The 14975-nt window shown below is 35.1% G+C and overlaps 1 protein-coding gene across 1 annotated transcript; it reads right to left on the bottom strand.

The window, feature by feature from the left end:
* Positions 1-5956: 5956 nt before the first annotated feature.
* On the bottom strand, positions 5957-14152 carry LOC133197935 (uncharacterized). Its single transcript, XM_061334112.1, has 2 exons — positions 13837-14152; positions 5957-6540 (listed from the first exon to the last, which is right to left on the bottom strand). Exons 1-2 carry the CDS (start codon positions 14150-14152, stop codon positions 5957-5959), a joined length of 900 nt encoding a protein of 299 aa, XP_061190096.1.
* Positions 14153-14975: the final 823 nt, after the last annotated feature.

Raw genomic sequence — 14975 nt, 5'->3', positions numbered from 1 at the left:
ACGTAAGTGTAACATGTGGTATATAATACACATGTAAACCATGCGTTCATTAACGTACGTGTTACATGTGGTTGACAATTCACATGTAAACCATGCGTTTATTAACGTACGTGAAACGTGTGGTAGGACTTACCATATGTTACACGTACGTGAAACGTATGTAACACATACGTGTATTCCAACCACACGTTTCACGTACGTTATGTGAAACGTATGTTGTCACACGCACGTTATCCGTACGTTATACCACGTATGTATAACGTGCGGTTGGAATACACGTATATGCTACGTACATTTCACGTACGTGTAACGTATGGTATGTGCTACCATACGTTACACGTACGTGGCACAATTAGCTGTGTAGTATTTACATTACATTACATCAGATCTTTAAAAATATCCCTTCTTCTTCATCTTAATACGGGGGGGGGGGGGGGGGGACTAAGATTTGCACCTGAGTATTTTTACTCCCAGTGCAAAATTTACATCTAGTCAGACTAATTGCAAATTAAAAATTAACTCTTACTTATTAGTAAATTTACTCCTGGTGTATTTTGAGTCATATGAACGCGTAGCAAAATTGACACAGGGATAGAAATATTAAAATTGTCTTTAAATTAGATTATCGATCTCATTAAAAATGTGTCTTCTTATATGAGAAAGAACAATGAACATCTATTGCATTCAGTCCAATTATTACTTTAACTAGCATTTAAACTAGAAATGACAATGTTCTTGTTCGTGCACGAGAGGAACAATGAGTTGAATAGCAACTAGAAAGCCCTAACAAGTATTCGCAAAATACTTTGAAACTGCAAATTCATACTGATTTACATACAGTGTGAAAGTGTGTGTAAACGCATCACAAAAATTGCATTTACACACTAAGAATTTGCACACACTTAGGTAAATGAGTGCATGTAAACGGGGCTTAAAAAAGATTTTAACGGGTTACTTTTCCTTCCTATTTTTTCATGGTCAACTCGTTAGAAATATCACGCATTTAGAGATATAGGAGTACCTAAATGACTACACACACTTACAAATACCTTGCAGTATACTCTGATAGACATACGGAAAATTAAATGTACCGAAGTAGAATATTTTATCTCGAGACAACATCTAATTCAACTGATGGTGAACATTTCAAGTCCCTTTCTATCATAAAAACTGTATCTTTATTAATAAAGTCGTCATATGATATAACATTTTTATTGCAGTTTAGTTCCCTTGCAAGATTATACACACATATGAGATGTCAAAAGATGCCTTTGAAGGGCTTCAAATCTATAGACCTTTACTCGGAACTCGAGGCCATTGAGCAGTGAGAAAGTTTTAACGTGCCAGTGCTTGCCATGACAGAAGGCTTCGTTACATAAGGTCTTCTCCAAAAGACCACAACTTTCACTTCAAGATTCTGAGCACTTAGCTGCCTATTTTGGCCTCCTTTTTAGCTCACCTGAGCTGAAAGCTCAAGTGAGCTTTTCTGATCACCCGTTGTCCGTCGTCCGTCCGTCTGTCCGTCTGTAAACTTTTCACATTTTCAACTTCTTCTCAAGAACCACTGGGCCAATTTTAACCAAACTTGGTACAAAGTATCCCTGGGTAAAGGGGAGTTTAAATTGTTAAGATAAAGGGGCCAAGTCTCCTTACAAGGGGAGATAATCAAGAAAAGACAAAAATAGGGTGGGGTCATTAAAAAATCTTCTTCTCAAGAACCACTAGGCCAGAAAAGCTGAAACTTATGTGGAAGCATCCTGGGGTAGTGTAGATTCTAAATTGTTAAAATCATGACCCCCGGGGGTAGGGCGGGGCCACAATAGGGAATCCAAGTTTTACATTGACATATAGAGGAATAAATCTTGAAAAATCTTCTTCTCAAGAACCTCTGGGCCAGAAAATCTGAAACTTATATGGAAGCATCCTGGGATAGTGTAGATTCTAAATTGTAAAAATCATGACCCCCGGGGGTAGGGCGGGGCCACAATAGGGAATCCAAGTTTTACATTGACATATAGAGGAATAAATCTTTAAAAATCTTCTTCTCAAGAACCTCTGGGCCAGAAAATCTGAAACTTATATGGAAGCATCCTGGGATAGTGTAGATTCTAAATTGTAAAAATCATGACCCCCCGGGGGTAGGGCGGGGCCACAATAGGGAATCCAAGTTTTACATTGAAATATATAGGAAAAATCTTGAAAAATCTTCTTCTCAAGAACCACTGGACCAGAAAAGCTGAAACTTATGTGGAAGCATCCTGGGGTAGTGTAGATTCTAAATTGTTAAAATCATGACCCCCGGGGGTAGGGCGGGGCCACAATAGGGAATCCAAGTTTTACATTGAAATATATAGGAAAAATCTTAAAAAATCTTCTTCTCAAGAACCACTGGAACAGAAAAGCTGAAACTTATGTGGAAGCATCCTTGGGTAGTGTAGAATCTAAATTGTTAAAATCATGACCCCCGGGGGTAGGGCGGGGCCACAATAGGGAATCCAAGTTTTACATTGAAATATATAGGAAAAATCTTGAAAAATCTTCTTCTCAAGAACCACTGGAACAGAAAAGCTGAAACTTATGTGGAAGCATCCTTGGGTAGTGTAGATTCTAAATTGTTAAAATCTTGACCCCCGGGGGTAGGGCGGGGCCACAATAGGGAATCCAAGTTTTACATTGAAATATATAGGAAAAATCTTGAAAAATCTTCTTCTCAAGAACCACTGGGCCAGAAAAGCTGAAACTTATGTGGAAGCATCCTGGGGTAGTGTAGATTTTAAATTGTTAAAATCATGACCCCCGGGGGTAGGGCGGGGCCACAATAGGGAATCCAAGTTTTACATTGAAATATATAGGAAAAATCTTTAAAAATCTTCTTCTCAAGAACCACTGGACCAGAAAAGCTGAAACTTATGTGGAAGCATCCTTGGGTAGTGTAGATTCTAAATTGTTAGAATCATGACCCCCGGGGGTAGGGCGGGGCCACAATAGGGAATACAAGTTTTACATTGACATATAGAGGAATAAATCTTTAAAAATCTTCTTCTCAAGAACCACTGGACCAGAAAAGCTGATACTTATGTGGAAGCATCCTTGGGTAGTGTAGATTCTAAATTATTAAAATCAGGACCCCCGGGGGTAGGGCGGGGCCACAATAGGGAATCCAAGTTTTACATTGAAATATATAGGAAAAATCTTGAAAAATCTTCTTCTCAAGAACCACTGGACCAGAAAAGCTGAAACTTATGTGGAAGCATCCTTGGGTAGTGTAGATTCTAAATTGTTAAAATCATGACCCCCGGGGGTAGGGCGGGGCCACAATAGGGAATCCAAGTTTTACATTGAAATATATAGGAAAAATCTTGAAAAATCTTCTTCTCAAGAACCACTGGACCAGAAAAGCTGAAACTTATGTGGAAGCATCCTGGGGTAGTGTAGATTCTAAATTGTTAAAATCATGACCCCCCGGGGTAGGGCGGGGCCACAATAGGGAATCCAAGTTTTACATTGACATATAGAGGAATAAATCTTGAAAAATCTTCTTCTCAAGAACCACTGGACCAGAAAAGCTGAAACTTATGTGGAAGCATCCTTGGGTAGTGTAGATTCTAAATTGTTCAAACAGGACCCCCCGGGGTAGGGCGGGGCCACAATAGGTATTACAAGGAGGGGGGATCTGTTAAAAAACAGCATGGTCAAAGTTACTCAGGTTAGCGATGTGGCCCATGGGCCTCTTGTTTCTATCAAGGTAGGTTTCGTGGCAAGGCTGTGAATCCACGACCATCCAATCACTGAGTGAGCGCTCTACCAACAGAGATATCGTGAAGGTCTTCATTAATAAGAATATAAGTACTGTACTTCAAACTAAATTCTACAAGCATGTCCCATCAGCTAATCAATATTATGTTAATAGCTGTGCTATTTCTTTCGCCAAGGGTCCGGCACTAGAAGTGAAAGTCAAGGTTCTTTCGGATGAGACCTTATAAAACGAAGTCTTGTGTCACGGTAGGCGTTGGTCACGATAAAGAACCCGCATTGCTCAATGGCCCTGAGTGGAGTGCCGAGTATTGGTCTTAATTTGAAGCACTTCACCAGTATATGGTATATGAGTGAGAAATTCTCAATGGGACGTAAAACAACATGCAATCAAACAATCAATCCTCCCGATAAAGTAAATAGATTGTTTAGGAGTTTTCATAGATTCATCAATATGTCACTAGGACTTTAGTTTAAATTGTTTCTCATTTTCCTACCAAATACACATTGTGACAGATTCTTAGTCATGTGACAATTATTTCTTAAATAAATCTTTTGTATTCTTATACGGTCAACTCAATATGACAAAGACTTACTCCAAGTGTAAAATAGTGGTCAAAACTATATTGAAACAGCAAAGAAGGAGTCAATAAGCTGCAAAATTTGCTACTTTAATTTGTGCTTAAAGTATTTAAAAATTGGTTTTCACAGAAATATTCAACTTCGACAGGTGTTTCTTTCATTTTTAGAAGGTAAGTAGAGAGCTAGATAAAAGTAAAAAAATGGTTTGACTATACAAGTTCTATGTAAGTTAACAGTAATACTATATTTTTGTATTGGTAATCAATCTGTGACCTAATTATACAAGTGTATGTCATTCAGAAACTAATAGTGGTATCATCAGGTCATCTGACTTAGTCAGGTGATGTCCTCCATCGACCGTAATCTTTTGAACATTTTCAGCTTTTTCTATGGAACAGTGTAATCAATTCCGATCAATTTTGGCATATAGCATCTATGGGTAATGGAAAACAAAAAAAAAATGAATTTCATAGTCTCTGCCGCCCTGGGGCCTGAAGGCTTGGGGCTTAAGCCATCAAAGTCAACACAATTTTTAAAAATCTTCTTTACTCCTGGACAGCAAGCAGACAATCTTCCGACATGATTGCAATAATTATTGAACACTCTAACAAAAATTGCGAATTTCGGGGCCACAGGGAAAGGGAAGCCTGGTGTTGAAGTAGTGCTTCATTGATCATATAGAGAAAATGAATTTGAAAAACTTTATCTCTGCTCAGACAAACTAAGTGCACAGTTTGCATGAGCAATGTTGCCTCTTCCAAAATAGTGAAAATTCATGGTCCTTAGGTTAGGGGTTCTGATGTTAAGGTGGGGCTTAATTGATTGTATAGTGGAAATGCATTCTTTCGAAATCTTCTCTGCTCCTGTGTATCTAGGCAAAAGAGTATATAGTTGTAATGAGTACTGATTTGTGAAATTCTTAACCAATGGGTCAAGGGTTGTGGTGCTGGACATAGGGTCTACTGATCATATGTGAAAACTTTTCTTCTACTTTGAGAGAGGTTATTCTCCTTAGTTATTCACCTATGATAATTAATTACTGTCAACAATGTAATTAATGGGCCAATTGAATAAAAGAATTATACAACAATTTTAAATGTATTATACAAAAAGTAGCTTTGCAGTTCGAAATGGTTAGGTAGACTTGTAGATAATAGATAAATAAAGTGAAACAAAAGTAGCCTATATTTCTACAATAAATGGTATTCAGTCCAAGAGAGGACGGTGTTAGAGGGATTTTGTACATGCACAAGCATTGTTGTGTTGTTTAGTTTGCTGTTTAGTGCACTGGATTATACAGGCAAGTAAAGAGATCTACTTTATGAGTTGTTGCTGAGTACCAAATTATTGTGCTGAACCCTGATCGTCTTACTTCTCTTGTTTTAGAACAAGGTATCTTCATCTTTCACTTTATTTATTTATTAAATTGCCATTCTAGGGATACTTTACAAGGTTGTGTTATGTTTAGGTGACCGTTAAGGTCCCTGGGCTACTTGTATTTTCGTATGGATAATAATCTGACTACATGTCAGAAGCAATGACTACAAACCCAATTTTAATCATGTGATACAAAATACATATTTTGGAACAGATTCTGAATATAAGAAAAATACATAAAATATCAAATCAAACTGATCATACTTTGAACGCTTTTTTTGTTATAAAGTCCGAACATTATGAATAATGGCTCAGAAAAGTCAATCGATTTAACAGCAAATATTTCTTTTCCACTCAATAGATCTCTAAAAACAATTGTGCCGTTTAATCCACTTATGAGTACATTAAATCCTAAAGTGGCTGTCGTGCCCTGAGTGGAAGGAGACAAAGCTGTAGATCTGTGCAGATAATGGTTAAATTTTTCAACCAAAAGGTGAAGATTCTCACCAATATGTGCTGCATGCATACTTAAACAGTACATGCCCCCATAATGCAAATTATCAGTATTGTTTTCTTTACAAAATGACAAATCGAAAATCATGTCCCTTTCCTCTAATGTCTTTGTAATATTATACTTTACAATGAAATTTAATCTCCATTCTTCCTGTCGTGATACTGTTTTATCAGCCTTAACACCAATATACTTAATCAAGGGTTTCAAGCCTGGTCCTTGGAGGGCACTGGGAAAATCAGTGTTGCTCAGCAATTTCCTGTTTTCTGATACGTACACTTCACCATGGAGTGTTGCCGAATCAAATAATGTAGAATCTTCAAAAGAAGAAAAATTAGATTTGGAGAACCATTACCGGTGTAGTATAATAAATCCTCCATAAACCTTTCCCCAGAATGATTACCATATAGTAAAGCTTTCCCTCGGAATAATTGCTATAAAGCACACTTTCCTCATGGATGCTTTGCTTTATAATAAATTTTCCCCACAATAAAGTTTACAATATACCAAACATTCCCCTCATGCACTGGAAATGACAATCGGATATTTTGCTATAAAATAAAATTTTCCGATTTATCCGGATAATTATTCTTATTTGAAATGAAGTATACCCAGAGCGTGTATAATGATTTCTCATGACAATCGAAAATTTACATGATAAATGTACATGATTGTTAATTTCAAAACGTTCTGTAATACAATTTCACTTTTGTTCTACTTACCTTAATATGGAATTATGGTGAAAGGTCTTACTTTATTAACCATTGTCATTAACAGCTGAAACCAATCTAGTTATGATAAATTTTGTTTTCAAAGCTTTAATTTTTTTTCCCCAGAATTTGTCGAGTAATGAAAGAATTGTTGTAATTTAAAAAAAAAAATGGTACTGAGATTTGTAAGTAATGTGTTCAAAAGTCAGTTTCATAAAATACTGATTATAGACAGTATCTTTTGACAATCAATAATTTCACAGAGATGAAATTAACAATATTTAGGCGAGAAAAATTTAATATTTGTTTAAAGGATATTTTTTTCCAAATATTTGGGTAGGGGGAAGAAAAAAAAGAAGAGACAGCTAATTTTTATCTTTCGATTGAAATTTAATCACACGGTTATGTCTTTTGCCCTTTATTGCATTTCGTATTGCTGGTTGACACACGGAACTCGTCATAAACATTTGCGAATGACTTATCACATATTTCACATGCCAGTGTCAATTTCTTGGACATGCCAGTTTACAAAAGGGCAAGGTATTCAGAATATCAAAGAATACCGGTCAAATAATCAAACCTTAGCTAACACTTTTCAGTACCTGCATTCCTCAAAGCCCATTAGTCTTTATGACCTTATGATCAAGCTGTAACGCATATTATTTTTAAATAACAGAGATGAACAGAGTAATCTAGATGCTGTCATAAGACAGTAATACACGCACTAGGGTGTTTGCCTCTAAATGCACTCTACTTCATATCTGGGTAACCAGCTAGGAAAAGGCCACAATAATTCTATAATTGACGCAGAGAATGTATTTGTCACATCGAGCATATTAAATGTTCAGGTATAGTTCAGAAGATGTGGCCCATGGGCCTCTATTGCAGGTATTCAATATACTAAATTAATTACCAGTCTGAAATTACAGTATTTAATGATGTAAAAGAGAATATTTGAAAGAAATTTTGATAAAAAAGGGGGATTAATTTTTTTTTTACCTATTACTGGAACTTGTTGACATTATTGTCAAAATGTTATTATTTAATGCATAGCGTTTTCATGCACTTAAAAAAAATATTATGATAAGAAACCGTAGAATCACTATAATTGATAAGGGAAGACCTAATAAGAAATAATAGAATCACTATAAGGTCTTCCGTGGAGACGTAAGACCTTAATAATGATAAGAAACAGAATCACTATAAGATCTTCCATGAAGACGCAAGACCTTAATAAGAAACTGTAGAATCACTATAATGTCTTCCGTGAAGACGAAAGACCTTAAAAATAGTGGAAAAGAAACCGAAGAATAACAAGGTCTTCCGCTGAAGACGAAAGACCTTAATAATATAATATAATTTATATATAATTTAATTTAATATACTAATAGAAAGATTAGATCATAACTGAATAACTGATCAATGATAATAAAATGGTTTTATTTTTATTTATACAGTCATCAACATAGAAACTATCTTTGTTCCTATCAGTTTAACCAGCTTACCAATGAGCCTGGCTACTCTTCGTTTGGAAATACTTAAGGTATGTCACTCGTCAGCCTTTTGGAAAATTTCAGTCAGAACCTCTTACTTAAAAACTATTTATTACAATTCCATCTTTATAACATATTTAAATTAAACAATGTAAAATGTTCAACATTCAATTAAAAAACTGCTCAAAAATTCATAAAAAAGCAAGATTTATAAAAGACTATTTCTTGTGGTGGAAGGATATTTAGCAGAAAATTCTGCAAATCTACACATTTATTAAATTTAATATCTTGGAACTTAAGCCTCACATACTTTTACTTAGAGAATATTTTCCGTTATGATATGCCTGGGATATAAAATATAGGTCTCAATTTATATTTTTATAACAAAATGTACACCTTCTCTCAACAAGTTTTGCCAAGAAATGAAGATATATTAAGGAAGTCGACATAAAATTTACATAGTTTTTTGCCTGAAAATCGCATATTTTGATCAATATTTCAAAATTTACTTCACTGACCCCATTTTTTTCTTTCATTAATTTAAACTACTCGATACTTTTGACCGATCAGCACTTAAGTCGTAAAAAGTTTGATACAAGAAAATATTCTATTGCCTATTTAGATTTTTAATACCCCAAATATGAGACTTTTTTAGTGCAAAAAGGTCACACAAAAATTTACGCGCATTAATTTGCTTGATTTGTTCAATGATAAATATTATTCAAACTATTTTACGTAAAATAAGATTATGTTTATTGCCATAGTTCCATGTGATAAAATATGATAACGGTTAAAGTGATTAACCAGAGTTACAATTTAAGTGCAAAAAGGTCAACTTAATTGTACCGTAGCTCGGTTAGACGCACACTGACCCCCCATTTTCTCTGCGATTTTGAGTCATACTATATGAGTACTTATCCAAAATATACTTCTCAAAAAATCCTTGATATAACAAATTTCACGAGTGACATACCTTAAGTAATACTTCCAGTTGAGTGCTATACTCAATTAGGATCAACCAACAAAGAAACAAACAAACTTGAAGGTATATTTCATAATAAAGTTTCAATGAGATACATTAAATTTCTTTTACTACAAATGTTTATGTTTTAAATTTGATTGAATCGATAATAAAAAGACATGATTGTGTAAATTAATATCATATTTTATTAAGATGGCGAGTTTTATATCCAGTTGCAGATGAATTTCTGAATTTTCTATTTAATTTGACATTATATTACAGGGAAGAATTCTGTAATGAGGGTCACTAGCATTGAAAGTAAATAAATCTTAATGACTGTAATGCCTATGGCTGAAGAATTTTTTCCATAAAAGTACCCTTCAATAGCATTTCTATGATTTTTCTTTTGTTATTAATCCTCTAGTAATTGATGCCTGTGTTATGTCTCCTTACATCACTTAATTTGTATGCTTTTATATTTATACCCAATACTGTTTATATTTAGTATCATTGGAAAAACCCACAAACAACAATTTTTTTTAATTCTTTATTGATAACAATAATTTCAATACATTTTAACATTGACAAGTTTGTCATTGACCCGTAGGAATTTTATGATGTGTCCTTAAACCATTGAGCGACATAATGATCTCTTTGTAAAGCTGTACTATGGTCAAAGGGAAATAACCATTCATCTGCTTTTTTTCTCTTCTTGTGTCTTATATGTAAATAATTCACACAATATTGTCCACACACATCTGTATTCAAATCCTGCCATCGAAACGGATTATAAATCCATTGGTTAGCTTGACGATGTATAAAGTCTTTAATTTCATTTCTTTTTTTAAGGGAGGAAATCCATAAGAATCAAAATATTCCATGACTGAACTGGATCAATACGGACAAATCAAGAGCTCTCCAGGTCATATTCGTCACAGTGGCTTTTTCTTGAAGTTTTAATTGATCCGGTAATAAATTTAAGGGAGGCACACCTAAAAAACCTCTTTAATTCTTGGATAAGATCTTTCAACTGTCCTATATCCAATAGTAATCAATGCTCACTTCTCTCTGTTTGTTAATTTCTAACATGTTATCAAATTATTCATACATCACACAATCTAAACTGGTATCCCTGTTGTTGGTAAACTAGGTTTCTACTCTTAAATTTCCAGTTTCTATGAGATGGAATTTATCCGAGTGCGCTTCTTGATCTTTAGTGAAATCACAACCCCATAAAGTGTATCCGTTTATATACTCAATATTTTCACCTACCGGTATTTGGTGTGGCCGTCATCATATAGAATTGAGATCTAGCTCGATAAAATTTATCTCAAACGGAAGTCTACTCCATTCGGTCGAAATCAGCCTTGTTGAAACAAATTCAGATGTAAAAGATCCAACAAGGTTATTTTCTACTTGTATCTATGGCCTGTGGACGTTTTCAGAATCCTTCGTTTTTAGAAATATCCGTTACGCTGGGATGATGGATGTTGGATGATGGCTTCAATTGCAATAATTTCGCTAGCCTTTCTTGATGGTCATGTATGAATTTAAATGTGTAGAATTCATTGTCTAACAAGATCTGAAGAGGAAGCACTCTAGAATCTTTTATGATAGCTCACAAATCCAACATTTGATTTAATGGATCTGAACTTCCCTTACTTATGCAGTAATATACCCTCACCAAATGCATATTGGGTGTATATCTCTCAGTTGATTCGATACGCAAGAGCATGCTCTATGTATGGACAATTTATAAAAGAGGTAAATTATTGACAAACAAGTTGACTAAACAAGGATATCAACAGTCTCGTTTGAAGACATCTTTTCACAAGCTTTTCGGTCGATACAATGACCTTGTCAGCACATACAACATATCATTGAGTCAAATGCTGACTGACGATTTTCCACTAATTGTTAGGCCTTTATATATACACTAAACTGTCCACGGATTTTTACGGTTTTTGTTTCCCGATCATGACAAGGAGCACACGAGTGTGACCGGTCGGCAGGGGATGTTCACTTCTCCATGGCACCTGATCCCACCTCTAAATTTTGAGGTCCGTGTTTGCTGTGCTCCAAATTTGTATCGTTTCATTTGACTTTCGAGATTGAATACTGTTCATTATCTTCATATTTCATAGTGAAAGTGCACTATTTTTTCTCTGCTCCTAGGTATTTAGCAGATAAACCAATTAAATAATTATGATGAACACGGGCTCTTCTTCCAAAATTGTGAATATCTTGGCCCCTGGGTCAGGGGCTCTTGTGTAAGGGTGGAGCTCTATTGATCATATAGTGAAAATACATATTATTTCTTTAAAAATCCCATCTCCCCCTGTATATAAAGCAGATAAACTAGGTGCATGGTTATGATGATTAAAGGATGCCTCTTCCAAAATTGTGTTTTGTTTGTTTGTTTGTATGTTGTTTAACGTCCCTCTCGAGAACTTTTCACTCATATGGAGACGCCACCACTTGCCGGTGGAGAGCTGCAAATTTTGTCCTATACTCGGCACTTACGGCCATTGAGCAGTGAGGGATCTTTTTCGTGCCAGCACCTACTGCGACACGGGACCTCGGTTTATACGGTCTCACCCGAAGGACCGGTCTCCACGTCCCACAGTGGGATTCGAACCCGCGACGTAAGGATCAACTCCTTACTCCGCGACTCTAGAGCAAATGCTCTAACCACTGCGCCACGCGGGCGACTCCAAAATTGTGAAATTTATGGCCCCAGAATTAGGGGGGGGGGCATCATTGGTTATATAGTGAAAATGCATTAATTCTTTGAAAATCTTCTCTACCCCTGGATATATAGCAAATAAACCAAGTATTTAGTTATGATGAGCAAGGGCAACTTTTCCAAATTTATGAATATCTTTGCCCCTGGGTTAGGGATACAGGTGTAAGGGTTGGGCTCTATTGATTATAATCATAGTGAAATTGCATAAATTCTTCAAAAATCTTCTCTGCTCCTGGGTATTTAGCAGATAAATTAAGATCACGGTTATAATGATCAAGAATGCCTCTTCCAAAATCGTGAAATCTGTGGCCCCTAGGTTTAGGGGTTCTTGTCGGGGGGGGGGGGGGTTTCTATTGAATATATAGTGGAAATACTTTTTTTGAAAATCTTCTTCTCTGTCCCTGGGTTTTTAACAGAAAAAACTAATTACATGATTATTACAAGCAAGGAAATCTTTTCAAATAGTTTGAAATTCATAACCATGGGGTCAAGGATCTTGGTGTTAGGGGGAGGATCTTTTGAATACCGGTATACAGTAGAAATGTGCATTATTTTTTTTTTTTGAAAATCTTCTCTGCCCATTATTATTATGGAAACATACTAAGTGCATGTTTTGATGAGCAAGAGTGCTTCTTCCAAAATTGTGAATATCTTGGCCCCTGGGTCAGAGGCTTTCGTGTTCAGCTGGAACTATAATGCATCTTTAGTGAAAATGGATTATTTCCTTGAAAATCTCTGCTCCCCCTAACAAAAAATACTATAGTTAACTATAGTTCACTTTAGTAAATCAAAGTGTCAAAGTGATCACTATAGTAAATCAAAGTTTTCAAAGTGATCACTATAGTGTCAATGTGATCACTTTAGTTAATCAAAGTTTTCAAAGTGATCACTTTAGTGTCATAGTTATCACTATAGTAAATCAAAGTTTTCACCATAGTAAATCAAAGTTTTCATAGTGATCACTATAGTAAATCAAAGTTTTCATAGTTATCACTTTAGTAAATCAAAATGTCAAAGTTATCACTATAGTAAATCAAAGTTTTCAAAGTGTCAAAGTTATCTTTATAGTTAACTATTGTAAACTATAGTATTTTTTTTGTTAGGGCCTGGGCATCTAGGAGGCAAATAGGGTATATAAAGTTGAAATAAGCAAGGGTGTTTTTACCAGATTTTGAAATTCTGTACCCTTTGGTAAATTTATCAATTTCTAGTTATTCCCCTTTGCTATTCACCTATTATAGTTAATCACAGTAAATAATGAAAGTAAACTTAAGGGGATGGTAACTGGTTCAATTGTTTGCTGTTTATGCCGAGTCAGCAGTATATCAGCAATATTTCGGCGGGGATATAGAAAATAAAGTAACATTTAACAAATATATTTACTTCACCTTTAAGGCTCCTCACGACTTACCAGTTTCGTTTTTGTTCTGCAAATATCAATAGCCTTGAATAATAAGTCCTTTATATGAAATCGTTCACCGAGTACAATAATACCCACCTATCGTAAACAAATGTAAACAATGGCGAACATTGTCGAGGTTGTCATTACAAATGTAATCTGCCGAAATTGATTACTTTATTTTATGAAAAAATACTTTCCCTCAGCTTTCAAAAGGATATTTTGTTATAGAACAAATATAAGAAAAATACGTCTCATTCTCACAAATGTCGTAATTTCATAAAAATAAATCTTAAAGAATTACTTGTGAAAAGGTATGTTTCCTTCCGTATATGACTCATGATAAGATCCAATTGTACCAGAGCTGAAGTGAGGGTTCCATATATGTTACCGATGCTATTTTCATTCGTAATCTTTTTTTGATCGTTGATAAACTTAACATATTGTACATCATCTGTGAGGAAAGACATTCTATATCTTAAATCAACAACATTTCGAAGAAGTTGCTTTTCTTCCTCTTTTTTCACTGTCAACTCAGTAGAAATGTCACTTATTTCCTGATACAGAAGGTATACGATACCAAAAAGCAACACGGAGATTACGTCTCTATACGAAATCATTTTAGTTGTTAACGTATGGAAGACCCAGTGGGCTCTGAGTATAGATATACGGAAGATCGAAGGTGCCAAGGTACGGTATTTTATTTTGAGACTACCACTTATTCAACTGGTTGTAAATATAAGCACGTCCACGGTCCAAAAATCCTGTACATCTAAATATACAATCTGCCATGTGACAGAACAGTCTCTATACTTAAAAAAATTCTGTTCCTATGTAATTATACCCAAACTTTCTAAAGAAAGTTCGGGTATATTAATGTTACCCTGGGGCCCGTTTTACAAAAGAACTTACGACTAAGACCAAAACCTTCAGTTGATTGTAAAAATTTTGCAGAATTAATGTTTCTGTTTGAAATTTCTAGCGTAAAAATACCTTTCTACATTCTTTTTAAAAAGAACGATAAAAATTCAATTTAATGTAAATTATAAAGTTATAAGCAGAATAAAATTTTCGTCTTAGTCGTAAGTTCTTTTGTAAAATGGGCCCCTGGTCCACCCGACCGTCCGCCTGTCACACTTTCTTTATAATCTAACTACTCCTACATTTTAGTCAGAATTCAATTAATCATTTGGAATATGATAGGCGGTGTCCTATAGATGTGCAAAAAGGTTTTGGAATTTTCAATTTAACCCTGGGGCAAAACGGGGGTCAAAAAATGACTTTTTTTTTACAGAAGCCCGGTCCCTAGAACTCCTCCTGCATTTTACGCAGTAGCCTAATCATCTTTTGGAAGATGATTGGTGGTGTCCTGTAGATGTACAATAAGGTTTCGGATTTTTCATTTTCACCCTAGGGGTCAAATAGGGGTCGAAAACGATGTTT

This window comes from Saccostrea echinata, unplaced genomic scaffold (genome assembly GCF_033153115.1).
Source record: "Saccostrea echinata isolate AGI-Se365-2 ecotype Australia unplaced genomic scaffold, CSIRO_AGI_Sech_v1 ptg000001l, whole genome shotgun sequence".
Lineage (NCBI taxonomy): Eukaryota > Metazoa > Mollusca > Bivalvia > Ostreida > Ostreidae > Saccostrea > Saccostrea echinata.
Note: the sequence above shows the minus strand (reverse complement) of the source record. Positions and strands in the feature narration are given on the sequence as shown.